Source organism: Mobula hypostoma, chromosome 25 (genome assembly GCF_963921235.1).
Source record: "Mobula hypostoma chromosome 25, sMobHyp1.1, whole genome shotgun sequence".
NCBI lineage: Eukaryota > Metazoa > Chordata > Chondrichthyes > Myliobatiformes > Myliobatidae > Mobula > Mobula hypostoma.
Genome location: NC_086121.1, coordinates 790,067 through 813,122, shown reverse-complemented (window position 1 = coordinate 813,122; position 23,056 = coordinate 790,067). Strand labels below are relative to the sequence as shown.

The 23,056-nt window shown below is 40.9% G+C and overlaps 1 protein-coding gene across 2 annotated transcripts in view; it reads right to left on the bottom strand.

Moving 5' to 3' along the window:
- The window catches only part of LOC134337892 (guanine nucleotide-binding protein G(I)/G(S)/G(T) subunit beta-1), a 109,532-nt gene that overhangs the window by 40,344 nt on the left and 46,132 nt on the right, over positions 1-23,056 (bottom strand). For both annotated transcript variants that reach the window (XM_063033232.1, XM_063033231.1), the window contains exons 2-4: positions 13,019-13,116; positions 7,488-7,526; positions 1,958-2,064 (exon numbers count right to left, since the gene is read on the bottom strand). In XM_063033232.1, coding sequence (XP_062889302.1) covers positions 1,958-2,064; positions 7,488-7,526; positions 13,019-13,075 — 203 coding nt within the window. In that variant the 5' untranslated portion in view covers positions 13,076-13,116. The remainder of the gene's footprint in view (positions 1-1,957; positions 2,065-7,487; positions 7,527-13,018; positions 13,117-23,056) is intronic.

Sequence of the window (23,056 nt, the reverse complement as noted above, 5' to 3'; positions counted from 1 at the left end):
AGAGGAAGTTTCCTATGGTGGGAGAGTCTAAGACAAGAGAACACAGCCTCAGAATAGAGGGATGTCCTTTTAGAATGCAGCTGAGAGTTTTAGCCAGAGTGGTAAATCTGTGGAATTTGTTGCCACAGGCAGCCGTGGAAGTCAAGGCAATAGGTAAATTTAAGACAGAGTTGATAGATCCTTGATTAGTCAGGGCATTATGGGATATGGGGAGAAGGCTGGAGGTCAGGGCCAAGAGTGAAAATGGATCAGCAGACTCGATAGACAAATGGCCTAATTCTGCTCCCATATCTTCTGGTCTTAATTTGTTAAAATATATTTCTTATTGTAATTTATAGTTCTTATTATGTATTGCAATGTACCGCTGCTGCTAACAACAAATTTCACGACATACGCCAGTGATATCAAACCTGATTCTGATTCATGCAGTACAAGTACCACTGATAGAGTAGCTGATTAGGTCATTTTTCCCCATGGGAGGGGTAACAAAATCAAGAGGGCATAAGGATATGAGGAAAAGGGAGATCTGAAAGGTAATTTTTTGAACAGTGGTTGATATCTCAAACTCAGCCAGAGGTGGGGCACCGTTTTTTTTTTAAAATGCCACTCCCAATTTAATTTTTCCTAACCTTTTCACCTACAACCATTTGTGAGGCTGATGTTTTCTTCCCTTTTTTTTGGATTAAAAGGGGAAGGAGGAAAAATGTGGATTCAAATATGGATTACTACCATACAAACCCACTGCACAGATAATTCATCAGAATTGACTGAAATTTAATCGTTGAGTTTAAAGATCCAAGAAACTTTCAATGTGAACCTGGAGTGTCAGCATCTATTTTACAGAGGCAAAACAGTTAGAAGATGGCCACAGTCTCCTTGATTACAACATGGGACTGAAAGATATCATCCAACTTCTGATCTGTGATTCTGCTTCCTCCACCATGAAGAAAAAGAAAAATGAGGTTGAGCTCTCAAACAGTGACTCTGGATGTAGCTGATCAACTGAGTGTGATAAAACATGTGACTAAATTTGAGGCATATAGACAGACACTTACATAGGCAAAGCAAGGAATGTGGGCAGATACAACTGGTATAGATGGGCAGCAAGGTTGGCACAGAAATGAGGGGCAAAAGGGCTTATTTCAGTTCTATATGACCAAGACTATATGGAGATTTGTAACCCAGTACAAAATTTAAAGGAAATCTATGAGGCAAGTTTAAAAAAAGTAGTGAGTACCTGGAATGTGCTGCCAGGAGAAGTGGTGGAAGCAGATATAACTGCAAAGTTTTGAAGGTATTTAGACAGGCACATGAAGAGAAAGAGAGGGGGAAAAGATATCGAGCACATGTAAAATAGAATTCTTAAGCTTCTATCATGCTATCATTCTATCAACATAAGAATTAAACTTGACATTTTACATTTTGGTTTTATTTACCATCTTCTCATTTCAGTTAATCTAGTTTGAGGAATTACTGGTATGGATTATTGAAATGTATATAGGTATGAATGCAACCGAACAAGTTTCTCATGAAGAGTAATTACTACACTGATCTATGAACTGGATATTCCAGTGATTGCTATGTGTGCAATGCATGCATAAAAATTCAGTGGTTTCATCACTTTGTTCAATATTTGAATAAATGGACAAATATGGCTCTCAATCATATATAACTAGACAAATAATCAAATAGTTCTAACTGAATTGAATATTTCAAACCATGACAATTATTGCACCGTTACAAAGTGTATACCCAATTGTTTATGCAGTACACTGGATTCCCTCCAGAATCATTAGGTAATGAAAATTGGTCTTTAGGGAATATTTTACCTGCAAACAAAAAATTCTATTTAACATAATGCTGTGGCTGCTGGTTACATCCCCTGCTGCATTATGCCATTGCCATTCATCAATATCAATATTAATATCCAGAAAACAAGAAATGGTGATATACACACCTGGAGTCAGTACCCCAGTGCATTGCATAAATTTTAGCAAGGTGTCCTCGTAGTGTTCGCCTAGTTCGCATCTGAATTCGGCCCACGGGATCAATATTAGCTGTGATCTACAAAGAACCAAAAAAAAACATTGATCAATCTTTATCAATTATGTTGGATTAATTTTTGCCAGCCATGACAGTAATCAATCCAAGTACCTGCAGTTGCTGATATCCTCAGCAGCTAAATAACATTTGTATTTATGAAATTCACAGAGAAAGGTTTGAGAATAAAATGCCGCACTGCTCCATACAAGTTATCCTTCCTCAGAGAAGGAGAAATTATGAATAGGCTCTAAAGGACCATACTTGTTTTCCTTAACTAACATAACTCTTCATCTGTGCATAACTCTTCATAGTAACATTTAAGACTGTATTGCTAATTTAATTAACTGAGGACTGGAATGGAAGATTCTTCCCTAATAAAATTCCATAACCTGAAAGTTAAAAATATCAAGACTTAACGTGTACTGAATGTTTCCTATTAATACATGAGATTGAGAATAGGAAACACAGTTAAACCTAAATGTTTGAACCTTAAAGCCACAATGAGGGCAGATATTTTAGGCAATAATTCTGAATTGAATAGGTGATTCATGCCGAAGTTGACAGTTCATGATCTAAGTCATGACTGATTTTACCTTTTCAGCAGTTAAGTGAACCTGACAGAGTACGTGGGCTATTTCCTGCCTGTTGCAGAACCTGCGCCTCTGTACCTCCCTCTGCAAATCAATCCTCGACTTCTTAACTGGAAGACCACACATCCTCACTGACAATCAACACTGGCGCACCTCAGGGGTGTGTGCTTAGCCCACTGCTCTACTCTCTGTATACACGACTGCGTGGCTAGGCATAGCTCAACTACCATCTACAAATTTGCTGACAAATACAACCACTGTTGGTGGAATCTCAGGTGCTGACGAGAGAGCATACAGAAGTGATATATGCCAACTAGTGGAATGGTGCCACAGCAACAAACTGGCACTCAACATCATTAAGACAAAAGAGCTGATTGTGGACGTCAGGAAGGGTAAGACTAAGGAACAGGTTCACCCTCTTATAGACAATAGGTGCAGGAGTAGACCATTCGGCCCTTCGAGCCAGCACCGCCACTCACTGTGATCATGGATGATCATCCACAATCAGTATCCAGTTCCTGCCTTATCCCCATAACCTTTGATTCCGCTATCTTTAAGAGCTCTATCCATCTCTTTCTTGAAACATCCAGAGACTTGGCCTCCACTGCCTTCTGGGGCAGAGCATTCCACATATCCACCACTCTCTGGGTGAAAAAGTTTTTCCTCAACTCCGTTCCAAAAGGCCTACCCCTTATTCTTAAACTGTGGCCTCTGGTTCTGGACTCACCCATCAGCGGGAATATGTTTCAACCAGATCCCCTCTCATCCTTCTAAATTCCAGTGCATACAAGCCCAGTCGCTCCAATCTTTCAACATATGACAGTCCCGCCATCCCGGGAATTAACCTTGTGAACCTATGCTGCACTCCCTCAATAGCAATAATGTTCTTCCTCAAATCTGGAGACCAAAACTGCACACAATACTCCAGGTGTGTTCTCAGCAGGACCCTGTATAGCTGCAGAAGGACCTTTCTGCTCCTATACTCAATTCCCCTTGTTATGAAGGCCAGCATGCCATTAGCTTTCTTCACTGCCTGCTGCACCTGCATGCTTGCTTTCAGTGACTGATGTACAAGAACACCTAGATCTCATTGTACTTCCCCTTTTCCTAACTTGACTCCATTTAGATAATAATCTGCCTTCCTGTTCTTAACACCAAAGTGGATAACCTCACATTTAACCACATTAAATTGCATCTGCCATGCATCCGCCCACTCACCCAGCCTGTCCAAGTCACCCTGCATTTTCATAACATCCTCCTCACATTTCACACTGCCACCCAGCTTTGTGTCATCTGCAAATTTGCTAATGTTACTTTTAATCCCTTCATTTAAATCATTAATGTATATTGTAAACAGCTGCGGTCCCAGCACTGAACCCTGCGGTACCCCACCAGTCACCACCTGCCATTCCGAAAGGGACTCATTAATCGCTACTCTTTGTTTCCTGTCAGCCAGCCAATTTTCAATCCATGTCAGTACTCTGCCCCCAATACCAGGTGCCCTAATTTTGCCCACTAATCTCCTATGTGGGACTTTATCAAAGACTTTCTGAAAGTCCAGGTACACTACATCCACTGGCTCTCCCTTGTCCATTTTCATAGTTACATCCTCAAAAAATTCCAGAAGATTAATCAAGCATGATTTCCCCTTCATAAATCCATGCTGAGTTGGACCGATCCTGTTACTGCTACCCAAATGTGTCTTAATTTCATCTTTTATAATTGACTTCAGCATCTTTCCCACTACTGACATCAGGCTAACCGATCGTGGATGCATTGGTAATCATTTTCCAATCTGATTCAGGATCAGTTTCTGTGGATTAGAAGGTGGCTAATGTCTCACTTTTCAAGGAGGGAGAGAGAAAACAGGGAATTAAAGACCAGTTAGCCTGACAGCAGTGGTAGGGAAGATGCTGGAGTCAATTATAAAGGATGAAATAACAGCACATTTGGATAGCAGTAACAGAATCGGTCCAACTCAGCATGGATTTATGAAGGGGAGATCATGCTTGACTAATCTTCTGGAATTTTTTGAAGATGTAACTATGAAAATGGACAAGGGACAGCCAGTGGATGTTGTGTACCTGGACCTTCAGAAAGCCTTTGATAAGGTCCCACATAGGAGATAAGTGGGCAAAATTAGAACACATGGTATTGGAGATAGGGTACTGACATGGATAGAAAATTGGTTGGCAGACAGGAAACAAAGAGTAGGGATTAACAGGTCCCTTTCAGAATGGCAGGCTGTGACTAGTGGGGTACTGCAAGGTTTGGTGCTGGGACCACAGCTATTTATAATATACATTAATGATTTAGATGAAGGGATTAAAAGTAACATTAGCAAACTTGCAGATGACACAAAGCTGGGTGGCAGTGTGAAATATGCGGAGGATATTGAGATAATGCAGGATGACTTGGACAGGTTGGGTGAGTGGGCGGATGCATGGCAGATGCAGTTTAATGTGGATAAATGTGAGGTTATCCACTCTGGTGGCAAGAACAGGAAGGCAGATTACTATCTGAATGGTGTCAAGTTAGGAAAAGGGGAAGTACAATGAGATTAGGTGTCCTTGTTCATCAGTCACTGAAAGTAAGCATGCAGGTTCAGCAGGCAGTGAAGAAAGCTAATGGCAAGGGGAGTTGAGTATAGGAGCAAAGAGGTCCTTCTGCAGTTGTACAAGGCCCTGGTGAGACCACATCTGGAGTATTGTGTACAGTTTTGGTCTCCAAATTTCAGGAAGGACATTCTAGCTATTGAGGGTGCGCAGCGGAGGTTCACGAGGTTATTTCCCGGGATGGCGGGACTGTCATATGTTGAAAGATTGGAGCGACTAGGCTTGTATACACTGGAATTTAGAAGGATGAGAGGGGATCTGATTGAAACATATAACATTATTAAGGGATTGGACATGCTAGAGGCAGGAAACATGTTTCCGACGTTGGGGGAGTCCAGAACCAGAGGCCACAATTTGAGAAGAAGGGGTAGGCCATTTAGAACAGAGTTGAGGCAAAACTTTTTCACCCAGAGAGTTGTGGACCTGTGGAATGCTCTGCCTCAGAAGGCAGTGGAGGCCAATTCTCTGGATGCTTTCAAGAGAAAGTTAGATAGAGCTCTTAATGATAGCGGAGTCAAGGGATATGGGAACGGGGTACTGATTGTGGATGATCAGCCATGATCACAGTGAATGGCGGTGCTGGCTCCAAGGGCCGAATGGCCTACTCCTGCACCTACTGTCTATAACACATACCGATCCCCAGAGGGATCAGAAGTGGAGAGTGAGCAGCTTCAAGTTCCTGGGTGTCAAGATCTGAGGATCTAACCTGGTCCCAACGTACCGATGTAGTCATAAAGAAGGCAAGACAGTGGCTATACTTTATTAGGAGTCTGAAGAGATTTGGCATGTCAACAAAAACACTCAAAAATTTCTATAGTTGTACCGTGGAGAGCATTTGGACAGGCTGCGTGGAGGCTGGTGTGGAGGGGCTACTGCACAGGACCGAAAGAAGCTGCAGAAGGTTGTAAATCTAGTCAGCTCTATCTTGGACATTAGCCCTCAAAGTACCCAGGACATCTTTAGGGAGCGGTGTCTCAGAAAGGCAGTGTCCATTATTAAGGACCTCCAGCACCCAGGGCATGCCCTTTTCTCACTGTTACCATCAGGTAGGAGGTACAGAAGCCTGAAGGCACATATTTAGCGATTCAGGAACAGCTTCTTTCCCCCCTGCCATCCGATTCCTGAATGAACACTGAAGCTTCGGACACTACCTCACTTTTTTAAATATACAGTATTTACACATTTTTAACCCTAATGTAAATGATTTACTTGTTTAGTTATTATGGTTTTTTTCCCTCTCTCTCTGCGAGATAATGTATTGCATTGAACTGCCGCTGCTAAGTTAACAAATTTCACATCACATGCCGGTGATAATAAACCTGATTCTGATACTGTGTGGCATTTTAAAAGCATCAAAAGCTTCCCATTTCTTGCTGAATGTATAAGTACATTTGTTATGCAGTTCTGAGGTAAATTATATTATGCATGCTGGTTAAGAGCACAAAGACCCAGGACAAGTCTGTCACACAGCCAGATGAAAATTCCTTTAATTGAAACCAAAGTGATTCCCCTCCTCACATACATGTGCTACATTTCAAAATGCATAGGATGAAACTTAAATCCAACCAAGGAGGAAATGGAAAAAAAATCAAGCTTATTGATTTGATACTGAAACAAGTGACTATTATCAACCATTGTGGGAGTGTGAACACATCCAAAAAATGAAGGTGTGCACCTTTCCAAAACGTAGGCTTTAAAAATATTTAGTTATCATAAATCATCTGGATAACTCTGCAGTACAAACCTCAGAACTCCATGTTAATAGTGGTAGTGGGCTAAATGGCAATGACAAGTTTCAACTGGTGATAAAACTGCACCATTTCCCTCTCTATAAAATGCTAATTCAATTCTTTGAATCCTATCTACTTTGATTGCTGTTTTTAACCACACATTCTAATCTTTTTTCCTAATGCCTCCCAGTACCTTAGCTAACAGCTTGATTAAGGTCCAATTATGTTATAGAATTTCCTTAATGACCAAATTCAATTTTAAACTACAAATCCCTCTTCTTACACCTATTAGTTCAGATTATAAATGCCTTACGTTTATGACAACTTTCAATTTTTATTACGTCAATTCCACTCCATTATGCAATTTCTAATTGGTGGCCAAATTCCAATAGGGTGTTTTGAATTACAAATGGTAAAACCTTTTCAATGCTTTTTCTAAGTTATCACTTGAATGTTTAGGTATCAAAAGAAATACTGTGGAAACAATTAAGTTTCTGCAATCACATTACCTGAGCCAAAGTGGCATCCGCACATGCTTTTCTGGCATCCTGAAAAATAACAAGAAATTAAGTAAAATTACAATATATTCCAATAAAGATTCATCAATAGCTGTATCAATTGGTTGTCCTGTATTAAATGATAGCCTGCTCCTGTTTATGTTCTTATGTCTTATGAGCTTAAGGTTTGACTATGGGAGAAAAGTCCCAGAGTGTTCAATGCTAGATTTAGATACAATTTTATGACTTTCTAATGACAGTATTTGAATTCATGACCTTTCAGTGCCATAAACATGTAAATAAACTATTTTGGAGCGTGGTGATGTAAAGTGGTATGCTATCTTCAAAAATGTCACAGGTAGGACTACAAATCTACTATTCCCATCAATTTAGACTGGATAGCACAAATCCAACTCAGCCATGGATGGTCCCATGCCCAGCCACGAAAGGAGGAGCACTGAGCTTGGGGCTAGTAACTCCATCTTGTAAAAAGCCTTGAGTTACAGCAGGGCTCCCCAACCTTTTTTGCACCGCGGACTGGTTTAATATTGACAATATTCTTGCGGACCGGCCGACCTGTGGGGGGGTGTTCAAGTAGGGTTAAGCTCACCTCAACATGTCTTTTACAGTCAGGGTTGCCAACTTTCTCACTCGCAAACAAGGAAATAAGGGACAAAAGTAGCAGTCAAATCCCAGGACAATTGTGTTTACCCAAGGAAAGACTACCAAGACCATGAAGCCTTGCGCGGGCACCTGTGTGCGCATGCCTGTACGTGCCGATTCCCCCCCCCCCCCCCCCCAAATCGGTTTTGGCTTAATCTTCCCGACTATACTGTACCTGCATATTTACTTTATATAGGCTGTGTAGTTATCATATCATTCCTGCTTTTACTATATGTTAGTGTTATTTTAGGTTTTGTGTTATTTGGTAGGTTATTTTTTGGGTCTGGGAACGCTCAAAAATTTTCCCATATAAATTAATGGTAATTGCTTCTTCGCTTTACGCCATTTCGGCACGAAAGGTTTCATAGGAACGCTCTACCTTAGCGGGGGAAGTACGGGACAAGGGCGGTCCCGTATGGGACAAACCAATTTAGCCCAATATACGGGATGTCCCGGCAAATACGGGACAGATGGCAACATTATGTTCAAGTTCAACAGTGCGTGACAGGGAATGAGGAAAGGTGTAGCTGACTCATATCATTTCCTCACGGCCCGATGGTTGGGGACCAATGAGTTACAGAAACACAAACAGAAGCACCAAAGGCTCCATCTCCGAGAGAGGAAGGATATACCAAGAACGTGGGAAAACTTGAAAGACTGGCCCAGGACAGAGGACTCTGGTGAGCTACTGCTGGTGGCCTATGTAAAAGTAGGGATGATGGGCTCAAGGAGCAGCTGCTCATATTTGTTTATTTTTGTACTCTAAACAGCTGGAAGCGAGATGAAATGATGGTGCAATTTATCTCATCTCCAATTGGGCACTCCGCACCAATCAATTCTGATAATTCAACCATCAAATGGTTGACAAACCTCCTGAATAATAATGGGATGAAAATTCTGCACTTAACAATGCATGGTAAACATCAATCCAACTGCTGTCAATAGGAATGCTGTCCATGGAATTCAGCACCAGTTGCCATAGTGCGAGTCAAAAGGCTAGGCCATTTAGATTTTGAAAACAGAAGTATGAATCGGGAGATTTTAATCTTGGGACACTGGGCGGAACAGGCCTTTCCAGTCCTTTGAGCCACATTGCTCAGAAACCCACCAAATTAACTCTACTCTAATCACAGGACAATTTACATGACCAGTTAACCTATAGTGATGAAATGCTTTGAGGTTGGTCATGACTAGACTGAACTCCTGCTCAGCACGGACCTGGACCCATTGCAATTTGCCTACTACAATAGATCAATGGCAGATGCAATATCAATGGCTCTTCGCGCACTTTAAACCACCTGGACAACACAAACATCCACGCCACGATGCTGTTCATCGACTATAGCTCAGCATTTAATACCATCATTCCCACAATCCTGATTGAGAAGTTGCAGAACCTGGGCCTCTAATCGGACCCGACTTCCTAAACGGAAGACCACAATCTGTGCAGATTGGTGATAACATATCCTCCCTGCTGACAATCAACACTGGTATACCTCAGGGGGTGTGTGCTTAGCCCACTGCTCTACTCTCTATATACCCATGATAGCGTGGCTATCAAATACCATCTATAAATGTGATGATACAACCATTGTTGGTAGAATCTCAGATGGTGACGAAAGGGCATAAAGGAGCGAGATATGCCAACTAGTGGAGTGGTGTCACAGCAACAACCTGGCACTCAACATCAGTATGACGAAACAGCTGACTGTGGACTTCAGGAAGGGTAAGACGAAGGAACACGTACCAATCCTCAGAGGGATGAGAAGTGGAGAGTGAGCAGTTTCAAGTTCCTGGGTGTCAAGATCTCTGAGGATCTAACCTGGTCGCAACATATTGATGCAGTTATAAAGAAGGCTAGATAGTGGCTATACTTTATTAGGAGTCTGAGGAGATTTAGTATGTCAACAAATACACTCAAAAACTTTTATTGGGTAGACAAAGGAGATGCAGCAGACGTGGTGTACTTAGATTTTCAGAAAGCTTTTGACAAGATGCCGCACATGACGCTGCTTACCAAGATAAGAGCCCATGGAAAGTTACTAGTGTGGATAGAGCATTGGTTGGTCCGCAGAAAACAGAGTGGGAATAAAGGGATCCTATTCTGGCTGGCAGCCAGTTACCAGTGGAGTTCCACAGGGGTCGATGTTGGGACTGCTGCTTTTTATGATGTATGTCAATGATTTGGACAACGGTATTAATGGATTTGTGGCTAAATTCGCCAATGACACAAAGATAGCTGGAGGAGCAGGTGGTACTGAGGAAACATAACAGCGTACAGAGAGACTTAGTTTAGGGGAATGGGCAAAGAAGTGGCAAATGAAATACAATGTTGGAAAGTGTATGGTCATGCACTTTGGTGGAAGAAATAAACAGGCAGACTATTATTTAGATGGGGAGAGGATTCAAAATACAGAGATGCAAAGGGACTTGGGAGTCCTTGTGCAAGATACCCTAAAGGTTAACCTGCAGGTTGAGTTGGTTGTGAAGACGGTGAATGCAATGTTGGTATTCAATTCTAGAGGTATAGAACACAAGACCAGGATGTGATGTTGAGGCTCCATAAGGCACTTGTGAGACTACACTTGGACTGTTGTGTGCAGTTTTGGGCTCCTTATTTTAGAAAGGATATACTGACATTGGAAAGGGTTACCGTATGAGGAACGTCCTGGCAGCTCTTGGGTTGTATTCCTTGGAGTTCAGGATTCAGGAGAATGAAGAGAGAGCTCAGAAATATTCCGAATGTTAGAAGGCCTGAACAGATTAGATACGGCAAAATTATTTCCCATGGTAGGGGATTCTAGGACAAGAGAGCACACTTCAGGATTGAAGGACGTCCATTTAGAACAGAGATGTGGAGAAATTACTTTAATCAGAGGGTGGTAAATATGTGGAATTTGTTGCCACGAGTGGCCAAGGAGGCCAAGTCATTGGGTGTATTTAAGGCAGAGATAGATAGGATCTTGATCAGCTAGGGCATCAAAGGGTATGGGGTGAAAGCAGGGGAGTGGGGATGACTGGAAGAATTGGATCAGCCCATGATTGAATGGTGGAGCAGACTCGACGAGCTGAATGGCCTCCTTCTGCTCCTATATCTTATGGTCTTATGTACCATGGAGAGCATTCTGACAGGCTGCATGACTGTCTGGTATGGGGGGGGGGGGGGGGAGAGAGCGCTACTGCACAGGACCAAAAGAAGCTGCAGAGGGTTGTAAATTTAGTTGGCTCCATCTTGGGTACTAGCCTACAAAGTACCCACGGCATCTTCAAGGAGCGATGTCTCAGAAAGGCAGCGCCCATTATTGACCTCCAGCGCCCAGGGCATGCCCTTTTCTGTTACCATCAGGTAGGAGGTGATCCCTGAAGGCACACACTCAGCGATTCAGGAACAGCTTCTTCCCCTCTGCCATTCGATTCCCATATGGACATTGAACCCTTCGACATGACCTCACATTTTTAATATATATTATTTCCATTTTTTTGCATTATTTTTAATCTATTCAATATACATATACTGTAATTGACTTATTTATTCATTATTATTTTATTTTATTTTGTTTTTTTCTTCTATATTATGTATTGCATTGAATTGCTGCTAAGCTAACAAATTTCACGACACATGCCAGTGATAATAAACCTGATTCTGATTCTAACTGGTATATCTTTGGACTGTGGGTGGAAACCGGAGTACCCATGTGCACACGTGAAGGAATCAACTTGCTTAGAGAGGACGCTGGAATCGAACTCCGATGCCCCAAGCTGAAATAGTTAACTGCTACACTACCTTGACTTCCCTAGGGACGGCAGCAGTGGATGAAGAGCAAAACAAGGACACAATCCAAGCTGATCCGGTGATTAAGATGACGGATGGTGAGGCCATGTGAGATAGAAGAATCCAGGGCTCAACTGTGAATGTGTGTCAGACAGCTCAGACAAACATAAGCAGTAGCCACACCTGTTCTATTACACTGCTTACAAGCAGCTCTAGCTGTAAGGGAGCAACCTGTTTTGATACTTTTGCCTAGCCAAACCTTTTTATCCCTTCATTAACAGCTTCCAATTGTCTCATGAGAAAATAAAAGTCAGCATACTTATACACTTTAACTGGACCCTTAAAATTTAAGTGCTCACAAAATGTTAAGGAATGTCATACTGGATAGGAGCACTGCACATCACTGAAGTCAGGGAGTTCATAAATGGAAGCTGTCATTTGCCTGGCTGCACTGACGCCTCCCAGTGAAGGACTTGGTGAATCCCACTTTCCACCCCTTGAAGATCAAGGTTCTTAAAGGGATCTGAACTGCTTGGCAGAAGTTTTCTTTTTAATTCAATCTCAGGACACAAAAGGCATTAGCACACTCAACGTTTGTTGCCCTTGACCCGAGTGTTCTACTAAGTCATTGCAAAAAGCAACTGAAGCAATGGGTCACATTCTAGTCAGAATGGGCAATGATGCAGTTCTCTATTTTATGACAATCTAGTTACTGAAGTTGTTTTCTTCTGTAGAAAAAAGATCTTACAATTGACGTGTAATAAAAATGACAAGTTCAGGCTGTCTAGTAAATTACCTACTGCACTATCATACATACACTAAGTGATCAGGGCAGAGTGGGAAAACAGCTCTGATCAGCAATAAGAAATACTCCCCATTGACTATTCATAATTCAACATCAGTAGCTGGCCAGAAACACCTCTTCTGCTTCACCAAATCATCAATGCTAACCACATACTACTCAGAATTTGACTATGTACAGTTGTACAGACAAACCCCACATGCTTCCATATAGTCTAAAGCACTCACACATCTACTCCCTCCCTCCCGTTCAAGTTAAATTGTGACATTATTGTAATAGTTCACATGGCAGTGATGTAATACTCACTCGGATCTGATTCTTCAGTTGCTCAGCCTCCTGACGTAACTGCTCCAGCTCACTCATTTTCCTGGACTACGCTTGCCTCCACTGCAACACTCCAATATCTTGAAAACAAACAAAAAGAGGTCATCTCCTGAAGGTGATCACTGATTGGGTAAAATAGACATCTAAACAATTTCATATAATCTGGTTTATTCACTATAAGTGAATGGCATTTTTCCTTTAACAAGGAATTTCCTTTAACAAGGAATTGAACTATAAACATGAAACTACAAATGTTTAGTAAATTAAATTTTAGTCATTCTGAACAGTAAACTCTGATCAAACTTTCGAAATGTGCTGACAACTTTATTCCATACTTTGCAGACTTAAAAGGTATTCACTGAAAACACACCAAGTATTTTGAACAATTTTACAGATAGGATAATGGAACACAACTTTTCTCCATAACTTATAAAATTACTTTATTTTAAATGTGTAGCAGCCAAGACAAGAATGAAATCCCCAACCAGCACCGTATCAGGACTCCTGCCAACCCCCCTCAAAAATCAAGTTACATACTCACTATTTTCCTGAGATTCTTAATGTCAGCTTGGCCTACTGCTTCATCACTTTCGGTCTAGTCTATTCACTACGTGCGAATTGCAGAGTCTTCGCAACAGTATCATTCACTCAAGGTTAAGGGTTGTTGATTTCACTGCTTAGCCAAATCGGTTTAACAAAAACCTGTTAATTATACAAACTCCTGGCAATCCATGACCCAAATCCAGATACTGCCAGAAGACAGTTTCTATTTATGCTATTACCTTTATGTTAAGCCAATTGAAATATGGTAGATACATCAAAGAGAAGGTGCTACTGGTGGAAGCAATACAAGTAAATGCTATTTGCTAAGAAACTAGCAAAAATTGTGCAAAAAAATCTAATCAATGTAGAATTACAGAAAGCCTGTTTGGCAAGCACAAGAAAAAAATCTACCATGAAACAATCTGCCGGAGGAACTCAGCAGTTCAAACATCTAAATGACAAAAGGAATTTTCAGTACTGATACAGGGATTCAACCCGAAATGTTGACAATTCCTTTCCTACTGCTGGACCTGTCGAGTTCCTCCTGCAGACTGTTTATTACTCCAGATTCCAGCATCTGCACTTTCTTGTTTCTCATAATATCAAGAGACATTGACTCATAGATTTGATGTACAAAATAGAATGGACATTTCTGTTTGAAAATGGACTTTTGCTAGAAGGCACCTATATTTCACACTCTTGAACAATCTAACGATCCAACTAAAGTAACTTAGACCAAATAAATTTTCTAAACTTGTGTCTGCTTTCCCTACAGGTAGAATAATTGTTATGCAAATATTTGCTTCTATCAATTAAATTTACAACAGCATGGTTAACTAAACTGTCACTGTGCTACTCACCCAGATGCCAGCTATATTTTGAAGTAAGCTGCAACTGAGCAGCACTTCACCGGAATTAAGCCTTGCCCACAAACTGGCTCCCAACGTGCACATTCATTGGACAAGTCTAAACTGAGCTTGTGGTTAGGGCAATGACACCAAATCCTTTAATCTTTTTATGAAACAACGTGCCTGGGTTAAAGCTATCAGAACAAGATCTAATCCATAGGGCTGTCAGCACCATTTACTGTTCATTGGAGTAAATGACCTCTCATTGTAATCACACCAACTTACTCAGATAAAATATTGCTTTAATTTCCTCAGTGATTACATCAACACTGTTCCAATATAGATCGGGTGATGGGGCCTTGGTGTCATAGTGCAGTGACACCAAGACCACCAAGTTAAAGTAAATTATCGAAGTACTTGCATGCTACCATATACCACCCTGAGGTTAATTTTCTTGCAGGCATTTACAGAAAAAAGGAAATACAATAGAATTTACAAAAAAATTATGCATAAGCAATGACTGACAAACAACCGAAGTGCAAACAAGACAAACTGCAAATAAGATAGTACTAACACCCGAGATGTAACAAGTCCTTGAAAGTCAGTCTGTAGGTCACAGATTCAGGCCAGAGTTGAGGTGAATGAAGCTATCCACACTGGTTCAGGAGCCTGATGGCTGTAGGGTAAAAACCGTTCCTGAACCTGGTGGTATGGGCCCAAGGCTTCTATACCTCCTGTCCGATCATAGTGAGGAGACAGCTCGGCCTAAATGGTGGGGATCTTTGATGATGGATGCTACTTTCTTGTGGCAGCTCTCCATGTAGATTACTCAATGGTGGGGAGTGCTATGCCTGTGATATACTGGGCTGCATCGACCAAATTCTGTAGTCTTCTCCATTCCTGGACATTGATGCTTCCATACCAGGTCAGGATGCAACCAGTTAGGATGTGCTCCACTATGCATCTACAGAGGTTTGATGAAGTTTTTGGGAACATACAAATCTCAGCAAACTTCTAACAAAGAGTGCTGCCATGCCTTTTTTGTAATGCCAGTTACATGCTAGTCCCATGACAGATCCTCTGTTCTGATAACACCAAGGAATTTAAAGCTACTGACCCTCTCTATCCTAATGAGGACTGGCTCATGGACCTCCAGCTTCTTGCATGCAAACTTTCCAGCATTTCAACAACCACTTTACTGGTCAATTTTTATCTGAATTTGCTTTGGGATGAAATGGACTTACCATTGTGGAATTCCAAGCATTTAGAACCAATGATTCCTCCAAATGCAGTCATTTTACTCATAGAGAAGTCATCTATCCCAATCTGCACGAAAGATCCTACAAGGTGCAAGACTATGACCAATTCATGACCGGGTTCTGGCAGTTAGAAAACAAGGGCCTGCTGCAGTCATACTGAGCTGCTAACATTGCGTTTCCCCAAGTGGACAGCTGATTTACTAAGACATATATTGACACATGCTGAGGAACTGAGAACAAGAATTACACAGACAAGAACAATTTAAAGCTCTGTTCTTTTACAACAGGCAACAAACTAGCCAATTTTCTATTGATAGAACAGAAAGATCACATTGTGCAAACAATCCATCATTCTTTCCAATTCTACGCTACGTAAATGTTTTCAAGAGACGCAGTGTTTTCAGTTTTCTTTTATTACGGTAATCTTGGACAAGTCATTATCAGCTATATTTAAAATAACAGCAGGGTCTTTGTGCTACCCATCAGTGAAGCACAGTATGCAACCAGCAATAATTTAAAAATAATTTGGATTGAATCACATTGGTCAAGTGCAATCTAGCAGATAAGAGGAGCTGCTACAGACATTGCAAACTGAGACATTATTATGAGTAAGAGGAAAGATAGTGAACCCACCCAGTAGTACAAACACTGAATTTTCCTATTTCAGGTAACCACACTCCCTGTGCTTTCTTTCCCACTTTTCTCATTCCCCACCCTGTCACGCAGTTTCATTTCCCCTCGCCATGTCAGTTCCATCTTTCTATCCCCCACATTAAAAAAGTCTCCTAGCCCTCTGCTCAATTAGCTCTATTTATCACCTTCCTTCCTTATTAGATTGAACACCTCAACTTTCACCCTTCCTGTCTGCATCTGCTCCCAGCCCCCAGCCTTTTTCTCTTTCCTTACTTGTCACTACCCTGTGAATCCTGACTCCACCCTTTTCCACCTGGGTCTAATCTCCCTTCATCTAGATCCAACTATCACTTGCCTCACCCCTCCCTCACTTATTTATACTCCACACTAGGAGCTCCCAACTTTTAAAAAAAATGCCACAGACCCCTACCATTAACTGAGGGGTCCAAAGAACACAGGTTGGGAACCCCTGATTTACACACTCAATGCTGTAATGCTTCTTGGAGAGCAAAGGGCATAACAAGAAGTCATGGTCATCCACCACAACCAAGGCAGACCCCTAGTTTTGGAAGAGACATTGAAAGTATCGCCACGGAATTAGTTTGAATAAAATCAGCTCAAACAAATTACCTGGTCATCATCACGCTGCTGGCTATGGGAACTTGCTGTTTGCTATATTAGAAGGATGATATCAAAAATACAGTAGCTGCAAAGCATTTTGTGACTTCAAGGAAAAGTGAAGATGCTGGAAATGAGGAGAGAGAAATGCTGAAAATTTAGCTAAGAAACAGGTCCTCTGGCCCACCATGCCTCAAGTAACCCTTCATGTACCACTCCTATTTAACTGTATTTCCCCCTCTATATCTTAGTGATTCACATGCTCATTCAGAATTGTCTTGTACGTTATGCAAGTTTTTGCCTCCACCCTGTTATAAACTGTGTTCCAGAATGGAACCACTCTCTGGACAGAAAAAAATACTGAAGATTTCATCTAAACCTCATTGCTCACCATAATCCCATGCCTTCTGGTCTTAAAACACCTCTGCCGTAGGGAAAATACTGCATTTTGTACATTTCTTTCTCCAGAGGTGCTGAGTTAACTGATAAATATAACAGTTGTAGCTTTTATTTTATGCTATCTAAGCACATCTCAAACCAGAGGTCTGGGCACAAGCTCACTTCTCAACATGAATTTAAATTCATAGTTAAATACATTGGAGTAAATAGCTCATCTCAATAATCACCTAGTGACGATAGTGACAATCTGCCTAGTTTGCACTACAGACCAAGATGTCCAATTAAACCCTGTGATCACTTCAATTGCCTTACAATTCATGGGAAAATTAGGACTAGCAGTAACTTCCAGTGATGTCCAACTCCCATACATATATAAAAACAATGCAATCACGCAGAACTTGTCTCACTTATGTCGAAGAACAATCCGGTATTTGTAAGAACTTTTTGTGTCAATACCTCACATGGAGTTAGCTAATTAAAGTACTTCAAACTGTGTACTTTGCATCTAATTTACAGAAGGCACACAGTTTTAATCATATTGGGTGGGAGATAAAACAAGACACCCTAATTCTCAAATTATGCCATGGGATATTGTGTACTTTGGAGTAGCAGACTGAAGATTTCAAGTGTCAAGGAACTTGGAAATAGCTACAAGGTCTCCTTGAGTAACTTTATACACTGATGCCAATGAACTAGCAAACATTGTACAAGGTAGCAACTATCTCTGCTTTGAGATATTTCAGGAAATTCAAGATTCAAAATTACTGTCATTTCCAGTACAAAAGTGTAAAGGAGAATGAAATGACAGTTACTCCAGATCCAAAGCAGCACAAAGAACACTAATAATAACAGTAATAAAGTATAAATACATCAGATAGCTTTTATACATAGATTGATTCTATGTCCACAGAGTGATGCTAGGAACAGAACTGTCTTATTGCAACAACTTTAATTGCTTTCTTTGAACTCCGTAGAATCTGCAGAAAAGGTGTGTGTATATACTCAAGAATATTTTAAAGCTTTTCAAGTATAGTAACTTAAGCTAATAAGAAAACTTCGAATAAGTAAAATATAAAGTTTTATAACATAGAAACAAGTCCTTCTGCCCAATTCATCCATGTGAACAATGAAGTCTATGTGAGGTAGTCCCATCTACTTGTGTTGGGTTGATATCCCTAAACCTTTTCTAACCATGACACGCCTCTACAGCTCAGCACATATACCTATTACCCTGTGTGAAAAAGTTGCCTCTAGTCCTCATTGAATCTTTCAACTGTCACTTAAAATCTATATCCTCCAGTTAAGACACTGAACCTACATTATGCCCTTCACAACTTTATAACTACAAGGTCACTCACAGCAAATACAGTCAGCCTACCCAGTTACTCCTTTTAACATAACCGCAACACCCCCCCCCGCCCCCACACACACACACCCTAGTTTCAGCAATATAACTATAACCACATGCTAAACTTTGATTCGGTGATTAAGAACGAGCACAACGGGATTAAAAACATCTGCTTGCATTAGTCCAGCTTATGCTTTCTAATATGATAGAATATTTATAATTATCACAATGGAAATTTCAGATAACATTTTTCAGCCAATGACAAAGGCCCGGACATACCAGAACTCATTTTAAATTTATTTCATTAGATAGGTACATTAATTGCAGTTCAGAGATTTTAACAAATGTTGCAGATTTGATGTTAGAAATTATTTGCAGCAGTCTTGAATAAATCACTGTTGCAAAATGACATCCTTAGAATTCAATGATAGTCAGTTAAAGCTTAATATTTAGGATTCAATTATAGCAATGCAAGATTGAAAAAGTGGCATTTAAACCGTATTTTTCATAATCGTAGGATTCAAAGTGCCTTACTCTTAGTTGAGTAGCTATGTATTCTGGCCATGGTTGTAATGCAGAAACCATGAGATCTAACAGCAAGATCCTATAAACATCACTGTGATGATAATTAGGGAGCAACTTTTGGGTGCTGGCTGTCAGACTGAAACTGGACCACTTAGCCCCTCCTCAGCTTCAAAATAATGCACAATTTTTTTTTTACATTCAACTGAGAATAGAATTACTATAAAATGCTCATAAGATGCTACTTCTGACAGTAATCCTTAACTATCACATTGCAATGCCCATATGACAGTCCTAATGTTAGTTATGATACAAATAATGGAATAAGTCCCTGAGATTTATATTTAATACAATGATGCAAGTTCAATATTTGAAAAAGACTGAAATGCAGGATCTTTTTGATTCCCTCCCAATGCCAGCAACACTTCAAGATTCAAGATTGTTTGTCAATTCCTGTACATAAGATAGTTTATAGATATTAATTGTATAACGTGTTCAAAAGAACACAAGGTGCATATGGCAAGTTTAATGGAAACAAGTCATGGTCCTCTACAAATGTGCAGATGCTGGAAGTCCAAGCAACACACACAAAATGCTGGAGTAACTCCGCATGCCAGGTAGCATTAGCCCAAAACGTCGACTGCTTACTCTTTTCCATAGATGCTGCCTGGCCTGCTGAGTTCCTCTAGCATTTTGCTTATGTTCTCTACAACTTGTAGACTTTAGCTCTCAGTATATTGGTAAATTCAGGAGGGTGAATCCACAAAAAGCATCCGGTCTAGATGGGGTACTAAAGACCTGTGCTGATCACTGGCTGGAATGTTCACTGAGATCTGACATTTAAAACTTCAACAGGTGCGGTGGGGAGTATATTGATTGGCTGCATCACAGTCTGGCACGGAAACACCAATGCTCTTGAACAAAACAATCTCACAAAAAGTAGGAGGTATGGCCCATTTTTTTTAACGCATTATTGTCGCAGGAAAGCAGCAGCCATCATCAGGGAACTCTCTCTTCTTCCTGCTGCCATCAGGTGGTGGTACAGGAGCCTCAGTACTCACACCACCAGGTTCAGGAACAGTTACTACCCCTCAACCATCAGGCTCTTGAACCAAAGGAGATAACTTCACTCAACTTCACTTGCCCCATTACTGAAATGTTCCTACAACCTATGGACTCACTTTCAAGGACTCTTCAACTTGCGTTCTTGATATTTATTGTTTCTCTTTTTGCATTTGCACAATTTGCACACTGGTTTAATGTTCAAGTTGATGCTCTTTTACTGATTCCATTATGGTTATTATTCTGTTGTATATTTATTGAGTATGCGTGCAAGAAATTGAATCTCAGGGTTGTATATGGTGACATATATGTACTTTGAACTTTACACTAATGAAAATAAAAGCCAAATTTGCAGTTGAAGGTTAAAACATTCTAGTTCTCACAATGGAACAGAAAATATGAAGGAACTGGTCTGATCCAAGAAAAAGGGTTTTACTAGAAGCTCCTACATATACAGATTACTCAGCTTTAGAATAAATACTCTGGCAGCTAATTTCAACCCAACTCAGCAGTAACACACAAAATGCTGGAGGAACTCAGCAGGTCAGGCAGCATCTATGGAAATGAATGAACAGTCAAATGTTTTGGGCTGAGACCCTTCAATGATGATCTCCTGACCCAGCTGTCCTTGCAGAGTTCCTCCAGCATTTTGTGCACGCTGCTCTGGATTTCCAGCATCTGCTGAATCTCCTAATAACTCAGCAAGCATTTCAAGTCACATTCACGTGGGTGACTCAATTTTAATTATAAACACTTTTCAATGTACTATATTTTATTAACTAAAATGAAAATGAAGCCAACCATATACCACTGATTTAGGTAAGTGCTTTGAATTACCTTAAACATTCTGTCCCTCCAACGTGAAAAATCTGCATTTATCCCCCAAATAAAGCACTGATGTGATTTAGCATGAATTAAATGATGGCTCTAGTTTATCATCTCTAGATGAAGCTATTATCCAACAGAACTACAGGATCCCCTCAGGTAATTAGAAAATAATGAGCAGCATGTTGCCGATTACCTCTCTTCATACATGCTCTATTCCAACCTTTCCAGCAGCATTCAATTACTTCTGTCAGCAAGCACCAGCTGGTACTGCAGAGTTGATTAATCCCAGTGCCACACATTCAGCCAGGCTTTGTAACAATTTTTAACCTGTCATGCTGCCTGGGGTTGCTTCTGGTACAATCAATGGAGCCTGAGAACAAATAACTCTTGAGTGGTACCTATATGGTTTCTGTAATAAGAAACACCTCTCAGTTATACAGCAAGTCCAACACCAACTGCTTAAGAAAGCTGTGAGTCAGCTGGTTGCTCACTTGCAACCATTGATTTTTATGGTAGCAGAAATCAAAAAGATTACAAGAAAATTGCTGGGAACTGACTCCCAGGAATCTCAGTGCTCCTAATTATGTGCACATTTAAGAATGGGGAACACTTTGCACATGGCTAAGGCTCCATTTGACTAAAAATAATAATTTGCAATTTTCTTAACTATTTCAAAAACAATTGAACACTGTAGGAATAACCTTGATGTCAGGACAAATGAAAAGTACATCTTCATCTTGTACTGCAAAACCCCAAGCTGCAAGAGAAAGACGCCTACAAATACAACAGCAAAAAGCATGATACCTCCCACATTGCACCATATTATTACTAAATGGATATTGAGGCTTAAAGCATGCTTATGTAACTCTGACAAATAGTACCAAGTCAGGATCCACTCTACCATGGACGGTCCCAAGCCCGACTGCAAAAGGAGAAGGGTAGGGCATGGGGCGAGAATCCCATTCCATAAAAAGCCAGTGCTATATAAACTCCAACAAAAGCTCCAGGGGCCTCATCTAAGAAACATGGGGAAATTTGGCCACTGGATCAGTAATCCAGAGACCCAATTATATATGGGGGGACATGAATTCAAAACCCAGGATGGCAAATTTGAATTCAATAAAAAAAAATCTGATGATCATGAAACCACATCAATTGTCATAAAAACCCACCTGGTTCACTAATGTCCTTTAGGGAAGGAATCCTGGTGTCTTTACCTGCTCTGGCCTATGTGAATCCAGACCCACAGCAATGTGGTTGACTCGTAAATGCCCTCTGAAGTGGCCTAGTAAGCCATTCAGTTGTACCCAACTGCTAAAAAGGAATGAATTTGGACGGATAACCTAGCATTGACCTAGGCACTGAAAACGACAATGGCAAAACCATCCTGCAAAGTACTCTCTACTAACACCTGGGGACTTCAGCCAAAGTTGCGAGCGCTGTCTCACAGACTAGTCAAGCAACAGCCTGACATATTTGTACTGACAGAATCAGACCTTACGTTAACATTCGGGACTCCACCATCACCATTCCTGGGTATGTACTGTCTCACCGGCAGGACAGACCTAGCAAAGGTGAGGGCACACTGGTATACAGTAGGGAGGGAGTTGCCCTGGCAACTCTCAACATCGACTTTGGACCCTATGAAGTCTCACGACCCCAGGTTAAACATGGGCAAGGAAACCTCCTGTTGATTACCACGTACTGTACTCCCTCAGCTGATGAATCAGTACTTCTCCATGTTGAGCACCACTTGAAAGAGGCATTGAGGGTGGCAAGGGCACAGAATGTACTCTGGGTGGGGGACTTCAATGTCCATCACCAAGAGTGGCTCAGTAGTTCCACCACAGACCCAGCTGGTTGAGTCCTACTGGACACAGTTACTAGACAGACTACAGAAGGTGGTGAGGGAACCAACAAGAGGAAAAAACATACTTGACCTCATTCTCATCAACCTGCC